Source organism: Solanum pennellii, chromosome 6, assembly GCF_001406875.1.
Source record: "Solanum pennellii chromosome 6, SPENNV200".
In the NCBI taxonomy this organism is placed as follows: domain Eukaryota; kingdom Viridiplantae; phylum Streptophyta; class Magnoliopsida; order Solanales; family Solanaceae; genus Solanum; species Solanum pennellii.
This window is the reverse complement of record NC_028642.1, coordinates 29773662-29796627: the sequence shown is the minus strand read 5'-3', so window position 1 is coordinate 29796627 and position 22966 is coordinate 29773662. Positions and strand designations below refer to the sequence as shown.

At 30.3% G+C, this 22966-nt stretch overlaps 1 protein-coding gene and 1 long non-coding RNA gene across 2 annotated transcripts; both read right to left on the bottom strand.

Moving 5' to 3' along the window:
• Positions 1 to 2388: 2388 nt before the first annotated feature.
• LOC107022240 lies at positions 2389 to 4722 on the bottom strand. Its single transcript, XM_027917548.1, has 2 exons — positions 3185 to 4722; positions 2389 to 2890 (listed from the first exon to the last, which is right to left on the bottom strand). The coding sequence occupies exons 1-2, from the start codon at positions 3968 to 3970 to the stop codon at positions 2498 to 2500; spliced, it is 1179 nt and encodes a 392-aa protein (XP_027773349.1). The 5' UTR covers positions 3971 to 4722; the 3' UTR covers positions 2389 to 2497.
• Positions 4723 to 5431: 709 nt separating this feature from the next.
• On the bottom strand, positions 5432 to 17942 carry LOC107021569. The gene is made up of 3 exons (XR_001457041.2): positions 17505 to 17942; positions 16909 to 16983; positions 5432 to 5650 (listed from the first exon to the last, which is right to left on the bottom strand). It is a non-coding gene; the product is annotated as an uncharacterized LOC107021569 (long non-coding RNA).
• Between the last annotated feature and the right edge of the window lie 5024 nt (positions 17943 to 22966).

Here is a 22966-nt window from a genome sequence, read left to right as displayed (position 1 = left end):
TGGAGGTCACATGGGCTGTCTTTATTGTACCATCTTGAATATTTTCTCGAATGAAATATAGATTTATTTCAATGTGTTTTGTTCTTTCATGAAATATGGGATTTGCAGCAATTTGGATTGCTGCCCTGCTATCACTGAGCAATTTCACCGGGGTTTCAATAGCAACTCCCAATTCTTTGCTACTTCCTACCAGCCAAAGTACTTCAGATACTGCTGCAGCCATACTCCTATATTCTGCCTCTACCGAGCTCCTAGAAACAGTGTTTTGTTTCTTCCACTTCCAGGAAATTAAGGATTTGCCTAGCTTTATCACATAGCCAGTGATAGATTTTCTTAAGTTTGGGCAACCTGCCCAATCTGCATCACAGAATGCAGTCAACTGTGATTCTTTTTCTGAACTCAAAAGAATTCCCAATCTGGCTCATTCGTCACATGTCTCACTATCCTGTAAGCTGCATCCATATGAGATTTCTTTGGATATTGCATAAACTAACTAAGCAAGTGCACAACATATGTTATATCTGGTCTGGTCATGGTGAGATATAATAGCTTTCCAACAAGCCTTTGATAAGGACCTGGATCATCCAATTTAACATCTCTATCTTGTCCCACATTCATCATATTCAACTGTGGTAAGCTTCTGATTACACTCCATTGGAGTGTTCACTGGTCTAGCTCCTTCCAACCCCAAATTTGTAACTAAATCCAGAGCAAATTTTCTTTGATTCATAAGAATCCCTTCCTGTGATCTGGCTATCTCAATGCCAAGGAAGTATTTTATTTCACCTAAGTCCTTGATTTTGAACCTCTCTTGCAAGGATACTTTTGCTTCATGAATCAGATCATAATCATAGTCTGTGATGAGTAAATCATCAACATAGACTAGAATAATCACTATGTTGTCTCCCACTTTTCTAGTGAACAATGAATAGTCGAAACGACTTTGTTTGAATCGTGAACTGTCAATGCTTCAACAAGCTTCAAATTCCATTGTCTGGATTGCCTGCTTGAGCCCAGCTTGAGCCTATAAAGGGATTTATGTAGTCTGCAAGCTTGCTAGCAACCATTTTTCCCCTAACTGACAAATCCTGGAGAAGGGACCATGTAAACCTCTTCAACCAAATCACCCTGAAGAAAAGAATTAAAAACATCCATTTGATACAAACACCAGTTATTAGAGGCAGCCATAGCAAGGACAAGTTTGACAGTAACCATCTTTACTACAGGAGAAAATGTCTCCTTATAGTCTAGACCTTTTTTTTTATTATAGCCCTTGGCTACCAACCTTGCTTTGTACCTCTCAACTTCACCATTAGCTCTATATTTAACTTGAACACTCATTTACAACCAATAGAAATTTTTCCAAGAGGGAGGTCTACAATGGACCAAGTCTGATTGTCTTGCAATGCTTTCAACTCCTCATTCATAGCATTAATCCACATAGGATCTTGGATAGCTTCATCATAAGATTGAGGCTCCTTAGCAGGGGTAATTTTAGACGAGTAAGCCTGGTATGAGGGACTAAATGTGACATTGGATAAATAGTTCTTCATAGGATAGATACAAGCACTTGAAGAAGGAATTAAAGTAGAGTGACCACACATATACTCATTCAACCAAGTGGGAGTAGTTCTTATCCTACTAGAGCGTCTGAGAGGAGTCATTGAAGGATGATCACAGGGATTGGTAACCTCTAGAGGAGGATCTGTTGAAGGAGGAGAAGGTGGAGTGTTATCCAATTCAGGAGGAGAACTGGATGAACATACACGAACATTTATAGTAACAGGATCAGACTCTATGGGTGATAGAACACCATTTGGAAACAACTGTAGTGTTTTGCTCTTAAGCATATGAAAGGGAAAGAATTGTTCCTTGAATAATACATCTCTGCTTACAAAAAAACTACTAGTGAGCAAATTATAGACCTTGTACCCTTTCTGTGGATAAATACCACATCATTACTAATGCAACAAACCTAGAGGAGAATTTGTCCCCACCATGAAGATTAGCAGCAAAACATAAGCACCCAATTGTTCTCATGTGTTGTAAAGAAGGAGCTCTATTATATAGAATTTCAAAAGAAGACTTGCCAGATACCTCTTGTAGAGGCAGTCTGTTAATCACATAAACAGCACTGAGGACACATTCATTCCAAAACCTTAGGGGTAGAAAACCTTGTAATCAAATAGCCCTTACAACCTCTACGATGTGCCTGTGTTTTCTTTCTACCAACCCATTTTGTTGAGGTGTATGTAGATAAGAGCTTTGATGGATAATACCTGAAGAGGTAAACAAGTTCGTACAACTAGAATTAAAAAATTAAGTACCATTATCACTTCTAAAAATCTAAAAAGTTAAGTACCATTATCACTTCTAAAAATCTGCACATTTGCATTGAATTGAGTTTTTATTAAGGCAAAAAACTGTCTCAGCAAAACAATGAAATCACTCTTCAACTTCAACATATACACCCAAGTCATCAAGCTACAATCATCTACTAATGTGAGAAAAAATCAACAACCATCATAACTAGGCACTCTATATGGTCCCCAAACATCACCATGTATGGTGTGAAAAGGTTTACTACTTGTGTTTGAACTATTTGGAAAGGGCAATCTAGTTTGCCTTGCAAGGGGAAAACATTACAAGGCTGAATGTGAGAGCATCCACGTTGAAACTTCAAGGTAGAAATCTGCTTTAATACTTTTGCAGGTATATGTCCAAGTCTTCTATGCCAGATCTCTATATCTGCAAGACTGTTTTCTTCATTACTAGTAATTGTGTTTGTTGTCATTGTGTGAGACTTATGTTTTTCTTTTACAGGCATTTGAATGTTGTATAGTCCATCAACCTCTTTACCAATCCCCTTCACCACTCCATTGGGAAGATCCTGTAGAACACAAATATCAGGAAAAAAAGTGATAGCACACTTTAAGTCCCTAGTTAATTTGGATACTGACAGAAGATTGTGTTTAATCTTAGGAATACAGAATACATTAGTTACGGTGCTAGCGCTGTCTAAGTTGCATCTTCCGACACAAGCAATATCTATTGTAGATCCATCTGATAAATAAACTCTAAGATTAATCCCTTCCAACATCTCTTTATTGTAAACCATATGGTTGGTAGCCCCTGAATCAACTATCCATTTTCTAAAAACTGGGTTATCTGATTCAACTAGTACCTCTTTGTGAAACATCTTTAGAATCTGATCATATTGTTCTCGAGTAAACATTATGTAACCTCCGTGGTTTGAACTCGAAGAGGATACATCTTTTTGCTGTGAATTCCTGCAGGTAAAAAGATTAGGACCTGCAGAGACTAACATTACATTCGCTGAGTATTGAGGTGAATAAGTGTTTTTCTTCTTTGGTTTGGAGTCTTCAGGAAATCCTTGTAGCTTGTAGCATGTCTCTCTTGTATGACCTTTCCATTTACAATAGTCACAGAATAGATGTCCATTTTTCCCTTTGTAATTACCCCTTCCATAAGGTCCAAGAGGCCCAGAAGATCTAGTTGGAGCTGACTTCCCAGAAGATCCTAATCCCAAGAAGCCTTGTTGAGGTCCGTTGCTGCTGAATAGTGATATCCCATCAGCATTATCACCTACTTTCCCCGAATTCCTTTGACTCTCCTCTGACACAAGCATTGCATATGCCTTATTGATGTTAGGGATAGGAATCATCATTAAGATCTGACTCCTTGCCTGCGAATATGTTTTATTCAAACCAGTCAAAATCTGTAGAAGTCGTTGATACTGGTAATGCTCATCATACTTCCTCGATTCTGGACATATACTACCAGGACAAGGCACTAATGAGTCAAATTCTACCAACATATCCTTCAGTTTAGTGAAGTAACTTGAAATTGAAGAAGTTCCCAGTGCTTGAGTTGCAATTTCTCTGTGCAACTGAAACACTCTAGGTCCATTCTCTGTGTCAAACCTTTCCTTCAGATCATTCGATACCATACAAGCACTGGAGGCATATGCTACACAACTAATGAGCTATTTGCTCACTGAGCTCATAATCCACGATAGGCTATAACATTAACCTTCTCCTATAAATCGTGAAGCGGGGGAGGAAATTTGTTCTTCGTGTGTCATCCATCAACTAATCCCATCTTGCTCTTCCCTAAGAGCCCAATCCTTATAGATTTGCTCCACAATGCATAATTCTCAGGACCAGTTAGCTGAAAGGAAATAATAGAGCTACCTGATGTATCACATCCTTGCAGAAATAGAGGATGATTGGCATCAATTGTGGTGGTCAAACCAGTGGAAGTTCCCCCAATGTTGTTTTCTTCGTTCATCACCATTGTTGTGAGCTTGAAAATTATAGAAATCTCTCCTAGTTAGATCTCAATAAAAAAAACTAGGCCAACAATTCCTGGATACGAGCAATTCACCATTGCTGCTCTAGTACCATGATAAAATTATTTCTATCTTAACAATGGAGTAATTGGAGAACTAAGAACATACAAATGAGAGGGAGAAAAAATATCTTCTATGTATTATCTGAAAAACTAAAACTAGACACTACTAAAAAATCAGTGAATACCGACCTAGAAATACCGACCTCCAAAGGTCAGTATTCCTAAAATACCGATCAAAAACCGACTTCCTAGCTTAAGCCAGAAAAAGCTTGGTCGCTATTCAATTCAGGCTTCTGGAGGTTGGTATTTACTGACCTGCGGAGGTTAGTTTTAATTTATGTCGGTAAATTTTTTTTTTATTTTCCGACTTCCGGAGGTCAGTTTAATATATTTGTTTATTTTTTATTTTTTATTATTTCCGTCTTCCGGATGTCAGAATTTTTAATTATCAAATTTTAGAATACCGACCTTCGGAAGTCGGTATTTTTATTTCCTATTTTTTTAGATTGACCTCTGGAGGTCGGTATTTTCATTTCTTATTTTTTTGAATCCTTCCTTTAGAGGTCGTTATTTCTATTTCTTATTTTTTAGATTCCGACCTCCAGAGGTCGGTATTTCTATTTCTTATTCTTTAGATTTCGACTTCCGGAGGTCGGTATTTATATTTCCTATTTTTTAGATTCTGACCTACGGAGGTCGGTATTTTTTTTCTTATTTTTGAGATTCCGACCTCCGGAGGTCGGTATTTGAATTTCTTATTTTTTAGATTCTGACCGACCTCCGGAGGTCGGTATTTTTATTTCTTATTTTTTAAATTCTGACCTCCGGAGATCGGTATTTCTGTTTCTTATTTTTTAGATTCCGACCTCCGGAGGTCGGTATTTCTGCTACAAATCTGGCAGCATTGAGCTGCAATTTGAGTATCCCACCTGTATATTTATATCAAAACAACCCAAAGAATTTCAAATAAGCTATTTCAAAATAAACTTCATCTAACTCAAAGAATTTCAAATGAGCTATTTTAAAATAAACTTCATCCAACAAAAACAACACATTATTTTCAAAATAAACATTGAACTATTTAAAATAAACTTCATCCAACTTCAAATTAAATTAAAATACGATCAAACAATTCCAAAAATGTAGAAGTCTAAAATATCAAACCAATACAACTACTCGTTATCACCGTCACTCTCCTTATCACCCTTATCATTCTCATCATCCTCCTGATCAGCTCCATCATCACTACTTGCGGGACATGGAGGAAGAATATTTCCTGATTCAAAAAGAAAAGTTAGTTGAAAATTTGAAGAACGTAAAGTCTTTCTAAGTCTAATTAGTTAAATTTTAACTTACTTCCCAAACACTATATTCACCAACTAAATCACATTAAGTATTTGGAGAACTTAAAGACTTTCTAAGGCTAATTAGTTAAGTTTTAACTTAACTAAAAAACTGTATTCATCAACTAAATCACATTAACTTATTTGGAGAACTTAAAGACTTTCTAAGTCTAATTAGTTAAGTTTTAACTTACTTCCAAACACTATATTCACCAACGAAATCACATTACTTATTTGAAGAACTTAACAATTTTTCTAAGTCTAATTAGTTAAGTTTTAACTTACTTCTAACACTATATTCACCAGCTAAATCACATTAAGTATTTGGAGAACTTAAAAACTTTCTAAGGCTAATTAGTTAAGATTTAACTTAACTAAAATACTATATTCATCAACTAAATCACATAAACTTATTTGAAGAACTTAAAGACTTTTTAAGTCTAATAAATTAAGTTTTAACTTAATTCAAACACTATATTCACCAACTAAATCACATTAACTTATTTGAAGAACTTAACAATTTTTCTAAGTCTAATTAGTTAAGTTTTAACTTACTTCTAACACTATTCACCAACGAAATCAAATTACTTGTTTGGAAAACTTAACAACTTTCTAAGTCTAATTAGTTAAGTTTTAACTTACTTCTAACGCTATATTGACCAACTAAATCACATTAAGTATTTGGAGAACTTAAAGACTTTCTAAGGCTAATTAGTTTAGGTTTAACTTACTTCTAACACTATATTAACCAACTAAATCACATTAAGTATTTGGAGAACTTAAAGACTTTCTAAGTCTAATTAGTTAAGTTTTATCTTACTTCCAAACACTATATTCACCAACGAAATCACATTACTTATTTGGAAAACTTAACAACTTTCTAAGTCAAATTAGGTAAGTTTTAACTTACTTCTAACACTATATTCACCAACTAAAACACATTAAGTATTTGGAGAAATTAAAGACTTTTTAAGTCTAATTAGTTAAATTTTAACTTACTTCCAAACATTATATTCACCAACGAAATCACATTACTTATTTGGAAAACTTAACAACTTTCTAAGTCAAATTAGGTAAGTTTTAACTTACTTCTAACACTATATTCACCAACTAAAACACATTAAGTATTTGGAGAAATTAAAGACTTTTTAAGTCTAATTAGTTAAATTTTAACTTACTTCCAAACATTATATTCACCAACGAAATCACATTACTTATTTGGAAAACTTAACAACTTTCTAAGTCAAATTAGGTAAGTTTTAACTTACTTCTAACACTATATTCACCAACTAAAACACATTAAGTATTTGGAGAAATTAAAGACTTTTTAAGTCTAATTAGTTAAATTTTAACTTACTTCCAAACATTATATTCACCAACGAAATCACATTACTTATTTGGAAAACTTAACAACTTTCTAAGTCAAATTAGGTAAGTTTTAACTTACTTCTAACACTATATTCACCAACTAAAACACATTAAGTATTTGGAGAAATTAAAGACTTTTTAAGTCTAATTAGTTAAATTTTAACTTACTTCCAAACATTATATTCACCAACGAAATCACATTACTTATTTGGAAAACTTAACAACTTTCTAAGTCAAATTAGGTAAGTTTTAACTTACTTCTAACACTATATTCACCAACTAAAACACATTAAGTATTTGGAGAAATTAAAGACTTTTTAAGTCTAATTAGTTAAATTTTAACTTACTTCCAAACATTATATTCACCAACGAAATCACATTACTTATTTGGAAAACTTAACAACTTTCTAAGTCAAATTAGGTAAGTTTTAACTTACTTCTAACACTATATTCACCAACTAAAACACATTAAGTATTTGGAGAAATTAAAGACTTTTTAAGTCTAATTAGTTAAATTTTAACTTACTTCCAAACATTATATTCACCAACGAAATCACATTACTTATTTGGAAAACTTAACAACTTTCTAAGTCAAATTAGGTAAGTTTTAACTTACTTCTAACACTATATTCACCAACTAAAACACATTAAGTATTTGGAGAAATTAAAGACTTTTTAAGTCTAATTAGTTAAATTTTAACTTACTTCCAAACATTATATTCACCAACGAAATCACATTACTTATTTGGAAAACTTAACAACTTTCTAAGTCAAATTAGGTAAGTTTTAACTTACTTCTAACACTATATTCACCAACTAAAACACATTAAGTATTTGGAGAAATTAAAGACTTTTTAAGTCTAATTAGTTAAATTTTAACTTACTTCCAAACATTATATTCACCAACGAAATCACATTACTTATTTGGAAAACTTAACAACTTTCTAAGTCAAATTAGGTAAGTTTTAACTTACTTCTAACACTATATTCACCAACTAAAACACATTAAGTATTTGGAGAAATTAAAGACTTTTTAAGTCTAATTAGTTAAATTTTAACTTACTTCCAAACATTATATTCACCAACGAAATCACATTACTTATTTGGAAAACTTAACAACTTTCTAAGTCAAATTAGGTAAGTTTTAACTTACTTCTAACACTATATTCACCAACTAAAACACATTAAGTATTTGGAGAAATTAAAGACTTTTTAAGTCTAATTAGTTAAATTTTAACTTACTTCCAAACATTATATTCACCAACGAAATCACATTACTTATTTGGAAAACTTAACAACTTTCTAAGTCAAATTAGGTAAGTTTTAACTTACTTCTAACACTATATTCACCAACTAAAACACATTAAGTATTTGGAGAAATTAAAGACTTTTTAAGTCTAATTAGTTAAATTTTAACTTACTTCCAAACATTATATTCACCAACGAAATCACATTACTTATTTGGAAAACTTAACAACTTTCTAAGTCAAATTAGTTAAGTTTTAACTTACTTCTAACACTATATTCACCAACTAAATCACATTAAGTATTTGGAGAAATTAAAGACTTTTTAAGTCTAATTAGTTAAATTTTAACTTACTTCCAAACATTATATTCACCAACGAAATCACATTACTTATTTAGAAAACATAACAACTTTCTAAGTCTAATTAGTTAAGTTTTAGCTTACTTCTAACACTATATTCACCAACTAAATTACATTAAGTATTTGGAGAACTTAAAGACTTTCTAAGGCTAATTAGTTAATTTTAACTTAACTAAAACACTATATTCATAAACTAAATCACATTAACTTATTTGGAGAACTTAAAAGACTTTCTAAGTCTAATTAGTTAAGTTTTAACTTAATTCAAACACTATATTCGCCAACTAAATCACATTAACTTATTTGAATAACTTAACAATTTTTCTAAGTATAATTAGTTAAGTTTTAACTTACTTCTAACACTATTCACCAGCGAAATCACATTACTTGTTTGGAAAACTTAACAACTTTTTAAGTCTAATTAGTTAAGTTTTAACTTAACTAAAACACTATATTCAACAACTAAATCACATTAACTTATTTGAAGAACTTAAAGACTTTATAAGTCTAATTAGTTAAGTTTTAACTTAATTCAAACACTATATTCACCACTTAAATCACATTAACTTATTTGAAGAACTTAACAATTTTTCTAAGTCTAATTAGTCAAATCTTAATTTACTTCTAACACTATTCACCAACGAAATCACATTACTTGTTTGAAAAACTTAACAACTTTCTAAGTCTAATTAGTTAAGTTTTAACTTACTTCTAGCACTATATTCACCAACTAAATCACATTAAGTATTTAGGGAACTTAAAGACTTTCTAAGTCTAATTAGTTCACTTTTAACTTACTTCTAACACTATTCACCAACGAAATCACATTACTTGTTTGGAAAACATAACAACTTTCTAAGTCTAATGAGTTAAGTTTTAACTTACTTCTAACACTATATTCACCAACTAAATCACATTAAGTATTTGGAGAACTTAAAGACTTTCTAAGGCTAATTAGTTTAGGATTAACTTACTTCTAACACTATTCACCAACGAAATCACATTACTTGTTTGAAAAACTTAACAACTTTCTAAGTCTAATGAGTTAAGTTTTAACTTACTTCTAGCACTATATTCACCAACTAAATCACATTAAGTATTTGGAGAACTTAAAGACTTTCTAAGGCTAATTAGTTTAGGATTAACTTACTTCTAACACTATTCACCAACGAAATCACATTACTTGTTTGAAAAACTTAACAACTTTCTAAGTCTAATGAGTTAAGTTTTAACTTACTTCTAGCACTATATTCACCAACTAAATCACATTAAGTATTTGGAGAACTTAAAGACTTTCTAAGGCTAATTAGTTTAGGATTAACTTACTTCTAACACTATTCACCAACGAAATCACATTACTTGTTTGAAAAACTTAACAACTTTCTAAGTCTAATGAGTTAAGTTTTAACTTACTTCTAGCACTATATTCACCAACTAAATCACATTAAGTATTTGGAGAACTTAAAGACTTTCTAAGGCTAATTAGTTTAGGATTAACTTACTTCTAACACTATTCACCAACGAAATCACATTACTTGTTTGAAAAACTTAACAACTTTCTAAGTCTAATGAGTTAAGTTTTAACTTACTTCTAGCACTATATTCACCAACTAAATCACATTAAGTATTTGGAGAACTTAAAGACTTTCTAAGGCTAATTAGTTTAGGATTAACTTACTTCTAACACTATTCACCAACGAAATCACATTACTTGTTTGAAAAACTTAACAACTTTCTAAGTCTAATGAGTTAAGTTTTAACTTACTTCTAGCACTATATTCACCAACTAAATCACATTAAGTATTTGGAGAACTTAAAGACTTTCTAAGGCTAATTAGTTTAGGATTAACTTACTTCTAACACTATTCACCAACGAAATCACATTACTTGTTTGAAAAACTTAACAACTTTCTAAGTCTAATGAGTTAAGTTTTAACTTACTTCTAGCACTATATTCACCAACTAAATCACATTAAGTATTTGGAGAACTTAAAGACTTTCTAAGGCTAATTAGTTTAGGATTAACTTACTTCTAACACTATTCACCAACGAAATCACATTACTTGTTTGAAAAACTTAACAACTTTCTAAGTCTAATGAGTTAAGTTTTAACTTACTTCTAGCACTATATTCACCAACTAAATCACATTAAGTATTTGGAGAACTTAAAGACTTTCTAAGGCTAATTAGTTTAGGATTAACTTACTTCTAACACTATTCACCAACGAAATCACATTACTTGTTTGAAAAACTTAACAACTTTCTAAGTCTAATGAGTTAAGTTTTAACTTACTTCTAGCACTATATTCACCAACTAAATCACATTAAGTATTTGGAGAACTTAAAGACTTTCTAAGGCTAATTAGTTTAGGATTAACTTACTTCTAACACTATTCACCAACGAAATCACATTACTTGTTTGAAAAACTTAACAACTTTCTAAGTCTAATGAGTTAAGTTTTAACTTACTTCTAGCACTATATTCACCAACTAAATCACATTAAGTATTTGGAGAACTTAAAGACTTTCTAAGGCTAATTAGTTTAGGATTAACTTACTTCTAACACTATTCACCAACGAAATCACATTACTTGTTTGAAAAACTTAACAACTTTCTAAGTCTAATGAGTTAAGTTTTAACTTACTTCTAGCACTATATTCACCAACTAAATCACATTAAGTATTTGGAGAACTTAAAGACTTTCTAAGGCTAATTAGTTTAGGATTAACTTACTTCTAACACTATTCACCAACGAAATCACATTACTTGTTTGGAAAACATAACAACTTTCTAAGTCTAATGAGTTAAGTTTTAACTTACTTCTAACACTATATTGACCAACTAAATCACATTAAGTATTTGGAGAACTTAAAGACTTTCTAAGTTTAATTAGTTATGTTTTAACTTAAATAAAACACTACATTTACCAACTATATCACATTAACTTATTTGAAATACTTAACAACTTTCTAAGTCTAATTAGTTTAGTTTTAACTTACTTCTAACACTATATTCACCAACACTAGATGGACACAAATCGATCTTGCAAGAATATCAATTTTGTCATCAATAGGATCAACTAGTGTTGGTACATATGCTTAACAAATATATAATATCTAAATTTAAAGCTAAGTGTCAACACTAGATGGATCTTGCAAGAAAATCGATTTAGTCATCAATAGGATCAACTAGTGTTGATACTTATCCTTAACAAATATATTATTTCTAAATTAAAGCTAAGTGTCAACACTAGATGGACACAAATCAATCTTGCAAGAAAATTGATTTTGTCATCAATAGTATCAACTAGTGTTGGTACTTATGCTTAACAAATATATTATATCTAAATTTAAAGCTAAGTGTCAACACTAGATGCACACAAACCAATCTTGCAAGAAAATCGATTTAGTCTTCAATAGGATCAACTAGTGTTGGTACTTATGCTTAACAAATATATTATATCTAAATTTAAAGCTAAGTGTCAACCCTAGATGGATACAAATCAATCTTGCAAGAGAATCGACTTAGTGATCAATAGGATCAACTAGTATTGATACTTATCCTTAACAAATATATTATTTCTAAATTTAAAGCTAAGTGTCAACCCTAGATGGATACAAATCAATCTTGCAAGAGAATCGACTTAGTGATCAATAGGATCAACTAGTATTGATACTTATCCTTAACAAATATATTATTTCTAAATTTAAAGCTAAGTGTCAACCCTAGATGGATACAAATCAATCTTGCAAGAGAATCGACTTAGTGATCAATAGGATCAACTAGTATTGATACTTATCCTTAACAAATATATTATTTCTAAATTTAAAGCTAAGTGTCAACCCTAGATGGATACAAATCAATCTTGCAAGAGAATCGACTTAGTGATCAATAGGATCAACTAGTATTGATACTTATCCTTAACAAATATATTATTTCTAAATTTAAAGCTAAGTGTCAACCCTAGATGGATACAAATCAATCTTGCAAGAGAATCGACTTAGTGATCAATAGGATCAACTAGTATTGATACTTATCCTTAACAAATATATTATTTCTAAATTTAAAGCTAAGTGTCAACCCTAGATGGATACAAATCAATCTTGCAAGAGAATCGACTTAGTGATCAATAGGATCAACTAGTATTGATACTTATCCTTAACAAATATATTATTTCTAAATTTAAAGCTAAGTGTCAACCCTAGATGGATACAAATCAATCTTGCAAGAGAATCGACTTAGTGATCAATAGGATCAACTAGTATTGATACTTATCCTTAACAAATATATTATTTCTAAATTTAAAGCTAAGTGTCAACCCTAGATGGATACAAATCAATCTTGCAAGAGAATCGACTTAGTGATCAATAGGATCAACTAGTATTGATACTTATCCTTAACAAATATATTATTTCTAAATTTAAAGCTAAGTGTCAACCCTAGATGGATACAAATCAATCTTGCAAGAGAATCGACTTAGTGATCAATAGGATCAACTAGTATTGATACTTATCCTTAACAAATATATTATTTCTAAATTTAAAGCTAAGTGTCAACCCTAGATGGATACAAATCAATCTTGCAAGAGAATCGACTTAGTGATCAATAGGATCAACTAGTATTGATACTTATCCTTAACAAATATATTATTTCTAAATTTAAAGCTAAGTGTCAACCCTAGATGGATACAAATCAATCTTGCAAGAGAATCGACTTAGTGATCAATAGGATCAACTAGTATTGATACTTATCCTTAACAAATATATTATTTCTAAATTTAAAGCTAAGTGTCAACCCTAGATGGATACAAATCAATCTTGCAAGAGAATCGACTTAGTGATCAATAGGATCAACTAGTATTGATACTTATCCTTAACAAATATATTATTTCTAAATTTAAAGCTAAGTGTCAACCCTAGATGGATACAAATCAATCTTGCAAGAGAATCGACTTAGTGATCAATAGGATCAACTAGTATTGATACTTATCCTTAACAAATATATTATTTCTAAATTTAAAGCTAAGTGTCAACCCTAGATGGATACAAATCAATCTTGCAAGAGAATCGACTTAGTGATCAATAGGATCAACTAGTATTGATACTTATCCTTAACAAATATATTATTTCTAAATTTAAAGCTAAGTGTCAACCCTAGATGGATACAAATCAATCTTGCAAGAGAATCGACTTAGTGATCAATAGGATCAACTAGTATTGATACTTATCCTTAACAAATATATTATTTCTAAATTTAAAGCTAAGTGTCAACCCTAGATGGATACAAATCAATCTTGCAAGAAAATCGATTTAGTCTTCAATAGGATCAACTAGTGTTGGTACTTATGCTTAACAAATATATTATATCTAAATTTAAAGCTAAGTGTCAACACTAGATGGATACAAATCAATCTTGCAAGAAAATCGATTTAGTGATCAATAGGATCAACTAGTATTGATACTTATCCTTAACAAATATATTATTTCTAAATTTAAAGCTAAGTGTCAACACTAAATGGATACAAATCAATCTTGCAAGAGAATCGACTTAGTGATCAATAGGATCAACTAGTGTTGATACTTATCCTTAACAAATATATTATTTCTAAATTTAAAACTAAGTGTCAACACTAGATGGACACAAATCAATCTTGCAGGAAAGTCGATTTTGTCATCAATAGGATCAACTAGTGTTGGTACTTATGCTTAACAAATATATTATATCTAAATTTAAAGCTAAGTGTCAACACTAGATGGACACAAATCGATCTTGCAAGAAAATCAATTTTGTCATCAATAGGATCAACTAGTGTTGGTACTTATACTTAACAAATATGTTATTTCTAAATTTAAAGTTAAGTGTCAACACTAGATGGACACAAATCGATCTTGCAAGAAAATCGATTTAGTCATCAATAGGATCAACTAGTGTTGGTACTTATGCTTAACAAATATATTATATCTAAATTTAAAGCTAAGTGTCAACACTAGATGGTCACAAAATCGATCTTGCAAGAAAATCGATTTAGTCATCAATAGGATCAACTAGTGTTGGTACTTATGCTTAACAAATATATTATATCTAAATTTAAAGCTAAGTGTCAACACTAGATGGACACAAACCGATCTTGCAAGAACATCAATTTAGTCATCAATAGGATCAACTAGTATTGATACTTATCCTTAACAAATATATTATTTCTAAATTTAAAGCTAAGTGTCAACCCTAGATGGACACAAATCGATCTTGCAAGAAAATCGATTTAGTCATCAATAGGATCAACTAGTATTGATACTTATCCTTAACAAATATATTATATCTAAATTTAAAGCTAAGTGTCAACCCTAGATGGACACAAATCGATCTTGCAAGAAAATCGATTTAGTCATCAATAGGATCAACTAGTATTGATACTTATCCTTAACAAATATATTATATCTAAATTTAAAGCTAAGTGTCAACCCTAGATGGACACAAATCGATCTTGCAAGAAAATCGATTTAGTCATCAATAGGATCAACTAGTATTGATACTTATCCTTAACAAATATATTATATCTAAATTTAAAGCTAAGTGTCAACCCTAGATGGACACAAATCGATCTTGCAAGAAAATCGATTTAGTCATCAATAGGATCAACTAGTATTGATACTTATCCTTAACAAATATATTATATCTAAATTTAAAGCTAAGTGTCAACCCTAGATGGACACAAATCGATCTTGCAAGAAAATCGATTTAGTCATCAATAGGATCAACTAGTATTGATACTTATCCTTAACAAATATATTATATCTAAATTTAAAGCTAAGTGTCAACCCTAGATGGACACAAATCGATCTTGCAAGAAAATCGATTTAGTCATCAATAGGATCAACTAGTATTGATACTTATCCTTAACAAATATATTATATCTAAATTTAAAGCTAAGTGTCAACCCTAGATGGACACAAATCGATCTTGCAAGAAAATCGATTTAGTCATCAATAGGATCAACTAGTATTGATACTTATCCTTAACAAATATATTATATCTAAATTTAAAGCTAAGTGTCAACCCTAGATGGACACAAATCGATCTTGCAAGAAAATCGATTTAGTCATCAATAGGATCAACTAGTATTGATACTTATCCTTAACAAATATATTATATCTAAATTTAAAGCTAAGTGTCAACCCTAGATGGACACAAATCGATCTTGCAAGAAAATCGATTTAGTCATCAATAGGATCAACTAGTATTGATACTTATCCTTAACAAATATATTATATCTAAATTTAAAGCTAAGTGTCAACCCTAGATGGACACAAATCGATCTTGCAAGAAAATCGATTTAGTCATCAATAGGATCAACTAGTATTGATACTTATCCTTAACAAATATATTATATCTAAATTTAAAGCTAAGTGTCAACCCTAGATGGACACAAATCGATCTTGCAAGAAAATCGATTTAGTCATCAATAGGATCAACTAGTATTGATACTTATCCTTAACAAATATATTATATCTAAATTTAAAGCTAAGTGTCAACCCTAGATGGACACAAATCGATCTTGCAAGAAAATCGATTTAGTCATCAATAGGATCAACTAGTATTGATACTTATCCTTAACAAATATATTATATCTAAATTTAAAGCTAAGTGTCAACCCTAGATGGACACAAATCGATCTTGCAAGAAAATCGATTTAGTCATCAATAGGATCAACTAGTATTGATACTTATCCTTAACAAATATATTATATCTAAATTTAAAGCTAAGTGTCAACCCTAGATGGACACAAATCGATCTTGCAAGAAAATCGATTTAGTCATCAATAGGATCAACTAGTATTGATACTTATCCTTAACAAATATATTATATCTAAATTTAAAGCTAAGTGTCAACCCTAGATGGACACAAATCGATCTTGCAAGAAAATCGATTTAGTCATCAATAGGATCAACTAGTATTGATACTTATCCTTAACAAATATATTATATCTAAATTTAAAGCTAAGTGTCAACCCTAGATGGACACAAATCGATCTTGCAAGAAAATCGATTTAGTCATCAATAGGATCAACTAGTATTGATACTTATCCTTAACAAATATATTATATCTAAATTTAAAGCTAAGTGTCAACCCTAGATGGACACAAATCAAGTAGGTGGATACAAACACATTATATAAAATAATTGTACTTAAGCTTTAGAGATTTATAATCACCAAACCTTATCTCCAACTTTGATGAAAGAAGCAATATAATGTTGTATCAACTTTTTTATATGTTGAGCTTCCTCAGTTGCCTAGCATGAAAAGAGGTAAAAAAGTTAACACTAGAAAAATTAGAGTTTGAATTTACTTACACGCACATGTTACATACAAGAAGATCAAGTAGGGCATTAAGTCATACTCTTAAGTCATTTGTATTTTTATTTCAAAATAGTTCGATTAGATTCACTAACATCAATAGCTCAACTCAAGTATGGATTCCCACCAACCTACTAATTTATCCTAAACACGAGGATGTATGATTTTTTCTTTATGATAAAACTATTTATTAACAACAAAAATATTACAACTCTACCATAATAATAGTACTTCAAGCACTTCAATAAACAAAATTGGAAATATGTTTTCAACTAGAGATTCTAATAACACTTCAAGCACGTCAATAAAAATCTTTTAAGGGAGATGTGCATCCAAAAACGCAAGCTGAAAGTAGCAACTCCCAAAGTCAGAAAACTAGTTCCTTTAGGTGGTCCTAAAGACTGATGAACATCAATACAAAAAATTATGAGGTAATAATAAAAAAGGGGTAACAAACTGTTGATAACTTATGAACATCATTGAGCAGTTGGTATTGTTGCTATCGCCCTCTAGCCGAGCTGCTGGCTTGCTGTCGTTGGTTGGAGCTGCTGGCCGCCTGGGGTTCTGCCAAAGTTGTGGTTGCTGCTGCTGCTGCCGGATGCTCGCCGATGGTTGGCTGTTGATCCTCGCCGGAGTTTGCTGTGGAGAAGAGACGGGAGGGGGATAGAGGAAGAAAGAAGAGAGGAGGGGGAAAGAGAGAGGGGTCGAGGGAAGAGGAGAAGAGAAAGACGACAGGGAGAGAGAGGAGTCGTCGGGGCTGCTGCTCACCGGTGATCCGTTCGGAGGAGAAGAAGAGGAAAGCGGTGCGAGGGGAGAAGAGATGAGGGAAAGAGAGAGAGGCGGGTGAAGGGGGGTGGGTATGAGAGAGAGATACATTTGAGTTAGAGTTTTGATATTATCCTTTTTTAAGAGAAGTATTTAATTTACTGATCACGGGATGTCAGTATTTTTTAGAATAATTAATTTATCGATTACAACATGTCGATATTTATTAAAATAATTATCTATATTTAATAAATACCAACATCGTGAATTCAATAATATTTAAATAAAATAATAATTTAAATAGGTCGGTAAATAAATATAAAATCAATAGTTATTTAATTTTAATAAATTTAATTTGTCGATCAAGTTAATTTTATAAATTTAAATTATATTCCTCCTAATTATATAAATTCAAATATAATATATAATTCTCGCCTTAAATTGATTATCGATATTTCTTTCATTGATGATGTATATCATACATAATTACTCAATGTATTTCATATTCAGATGAAGTATCCTTTACATGTCATCATAATTAGGAAGTGATCACTATACTTGACATAACTCAAGATCGAAAATATACAATAATACTATGTCGTATTTCATATTCAAAGTTCACGATTAGACGACAGACTAATAGATTTGTATATTACTCTAGAAATATAAGTATAATTATATTATATCCTAATTCATAACAACGTAGTTTCATACTCTAAATATAAATTATAGATATTTTTTTTATTTATTCCATAGAGTCTAACTTGTTATTTATAAAAGTATACAAAATTGTTACACTTTTTGAACAATTAATTGTAAGTTTCAAATGAAATTTTAATATTATGCTAAATAGCAAAAATTATGATTAATAGAAATACTTTAAACAAACCAATCTCTGTATCACTTTTATTAAAAGTAATTAGATACAATATAAAAATATCGACCTCATGAGACCGGTATCACATTAAACTTTAAGAGAAATAACAAGTAATCATGTTAATTATATATATATATATATATATATATATATATATATAGAGAGAGAGAGAGAGAGAGAGAGAAAAGTTTAATTTTATAATTTTAATTTATCCATCAAGTTAATTTTATAAATCTAAATTATACACCTCCTAATTATATAAATTTAATTTTATCGATCAACGAAAGTTTATCAATATCAATTCTAATATATAAATCTCTTTAAATTGATCATCGATATTTATTTGATTGATAATGTATTTTATATATAATTAATTAACGTCTTTTATACTCAGATGAAGTATCCTTTACATGTCATCATAATTAGGAAGTTATCACTACACTTGACATACATCCAAAATCGAAAGTATATAATAATACTATCTCACATTTCATACTCGAATAGATTATATGTTAGCTCTTCACCTCTACATCATAACATGAGATATATATTAAGTTCACGATTAGACGACGGACTAATAGATTTTTGTACATTACTCTAGAAATATAAATATAATTATATCCTAATTCATATCAACGTATTTCATACTCTAAATATGGATTATATATATTTTTTTTAATTTTTTCACGAAGTCTAACTTTTTATTGATTAAGTATACACAATTATTACACGTTTTGAACAATTAATTGTAAGTTTCAAATGAAATTTTAGTATTATGCTAAATAACAAAAATTATGATTATTAGAAAAAATTTAAACAAACCAACCTCCGGATGTCGCTTTTATTAAAATGAATTAGATAACAAAAAAAATACCGATCTCATGAGGTCGGTATCACATTAAATTTTAAGAAAAATAAAAGGAATCATATTAAATCCATAATATTGATATCGAGAGGTCGGTATATTATATTAGTTTATTTTTTAACTTATATAAAACCGTCATCCAGAATACAATTTATTTAAAGTTAATTGCACGATATAAATATTTAAGCTAATTAAATTGCATGATATTTAATTGTATCGATTTTTGGAAGTCGATATTATAATATTTTTTATTTTTTAATTTACACAAAACCGTCCTCATGAGGTCGGTATTTAACTGAAATAACATCACCGACCTCATGAGGTCGATATTTAGAAGAAGAAAAGATACCGACTTCATGAGGTCGGTATTTGGATGAAATAAAAATACCGACTTCATGATGTCAGTATTTGGATGAAATAAAAATACCGACCTCAAGATGTCGATATTTGGATATGGATGAAATAAAAATACTGACCTCATTAGGTCGGTATTCAGATGAAAGATAAATATCGATCTCATGAGGTCGGTATTTAGATGAAGTAAAAATACAGACCACATGAGGTCGATATTTGGGTGAAGAAAAAATACTGACTTCATGAGGTCGGTATTTGGATGAAGAAAAAATACCAACTTCATGAGTTCGGTATTTGGATAAAATAAAAGTACTGACTTCATGAAGTCAGTATTTAGATGAAATAAAAATACCGACCTCATGATGTCGGTATTTGGATATGGATTAAATAAAAATACTGACCTCATTAGGTCGGTATTTAGATGAAAGATAAATACCGATCTCATGAAGTCTGTATTAGATGAAGTAAAAATACCGACCTCATGAGGTCGATATTTGGATGAAGAAAAAATACCGACTTCACGAGGTCGGTATTTGGATGAAATAAAAATACCGACTTCATGATGTCAGTATTTGGATGAAATAAAAATACCGACCTCATTAGGTCGGTGTTTATACAGACCTCATTAGGTCGGTGTTTATACCGACCTCATTAGGTCGGTGTTTAGATGAAAGATAAATACCGATCTCATGAGGTCGGTATTTAGATGAAGTAAAAATACCAACTTCATGAGGTCGATATTTGAATGAAGAAAAAATACCGACTTCATGAGGTCGGTATTTGGATGAAATAAAAATACCGACTTCATGATGTCAGTATTTTGATGAAATAAAAATACCGACCTCATATGTCGGTAATGGATATGGATGAAATAAAAATACCGACCTTATTAGGTCGATATTTAGATGAAAGATAAATACCGATCTCATGAGGTCGGTATTTAGATGAAGTAAAAATACCGACCTCATTAGGTCGATATTTGGATGAAGAAAAAATAACGACTTCATGAGGTCAGTATTTGGATGAAATAAAAATACTGACTTCATGATGTCAGTATTTGGATGAAATAAAAATACTGACCTCATGATGTCGGTATTTGGATATTGATGAAATAAAAATATCAAAAATAAAATATGCTTATTCATTTATTTTATTTAATACCGACGTCAAGAAGTCGATTTTTATTGCAATTAATTTTTTCCGCGAAAAATACTGGCTGTCTGAGGTCGGAATTTTTTTCCCTCCTTATTTTGCCTAAAAACCAACTAGTTTTATTATTTTTAACAATACTGACCTCCAGAGGTCGGAAATTACCGATATCATTTAAGGTCGATAATTTTTAGATCGATATTCAGTGTTTTTTTAGTAGTAACATTGCAATGTATTGAATAATATTTATAGAGGAAAATAAGAAGCTAATCTGATCTCATACTTACAACTTATTAACAACTGGCAATTAAACTGCACCAACTTGTCTTAACAGTATAATTAACTTCTTAACTAATTCGCTGACTCCTTAACTAACTCTTTTATTCTTCTACAGATATCTAACACTAAGTGAAAAAAAATCAAAACTAGCCAGCTACTCTCATCCTATACTCTTGTCCCATGACAAGACGGTGGAGCCATAACATAACGCTAATGGTTTTATAATTTTGATCCTTTGAAATTACTGAGTTATAAATTAGTAACTTTTATATATTTTGAATAAAATTTTTAAGATAAATACAAATTTTGAATCAAAATTATTTACGATAATAATAGCATAATAACAATGTATTATCGAGATACGATTATCGCACCAAGAACTAAAAGAACATCAAAAACACAAATTTTTATGTGAAAACCCTTGTCAGTAAGGATAAAACAATCATGGGCTTGAGAGGGGCAGTATAATAGGGATAAAGATCCGGTCAAGTATAATTAAGTCAAGTAATGTTCAATGACCTTATATATTTATGTTATGTGTACTATATAATAATATATGGTTGAGATCCATTTAAATTATATACTAATTTTAATAATAAAAAACAACAAAGCCGTCAATTATTTTTATTTTTTAAAAATATCAAATAAAATAATTAAGTGTCCCTAGCTTATATTTTCAAGAAAAAATAAGACTGGCGGGAATATGCGGACTTCTTGACTTTTTTACCTGTCAAACCTCGTACTTGTATTGAATTTTTTAAATTATTCTAATTTTAAAGAATTCGACACTTTTAAAGAATCTGAGTAAATATATTTTTATAATTATTTGAAAACCTCCAAATAAGTTTTTTTTTTTTAAAATGTACTATCATGGTATACAATTGAATTACTATTTAGAACTCAATGATGTTTTTAAGTTTGATCTATTTTTGGAGATTATTTTAGAAGTTGGAGAAAGCATGTGTGAAATTACTATCGAAGAAGTTTGGCGGGTAAAAAATCAGGAATTTCACATATTCCCGTCAATCTTAATTTTTTTCTTGAAATTATTAGCTTGGTACACTTAATTACTTTATTTGATAGTTTTAACAAAATAAAAAACTTGACAACTTTGTTATTTTTATTAGCTATTATTATAATGAGTATATAATTTAAATGAATCTCAACTATAAATTATTATATAGTACACATGACATAAATCTATAAGCTTATTGAACATTTTTACCGGATCTTTATCTTAGCTATCCCTATAATAGAAATTGAAAAAGTTATTTGAGTGAGTAATTATTAATAAATAATTATTAATTTATTTATTACCATCTATAACAATACAATACTAGGATAAATTTGTAAACAAACACATGACGACTACTTGAGTCACCTCCATCGTCAATTGGTTGGTTGAGGATTCAATGGAGAATGAGAGGAAAATCCTGTCAGGGCGGAAAAAGAAGAAACAAATCGCATAGCATATGTAGTGATAGTGAGTTTTACATTATCAAAAAAAAAAAAAGAAAAATTCCCTCACTTTTTTCCTCAATTTAGGAATACATAATACATATATTGGACCCTAAATTTAGCTTCAAATTTTAACTTTGATCTACAACTTTCATAACGTATAAATAGGCAC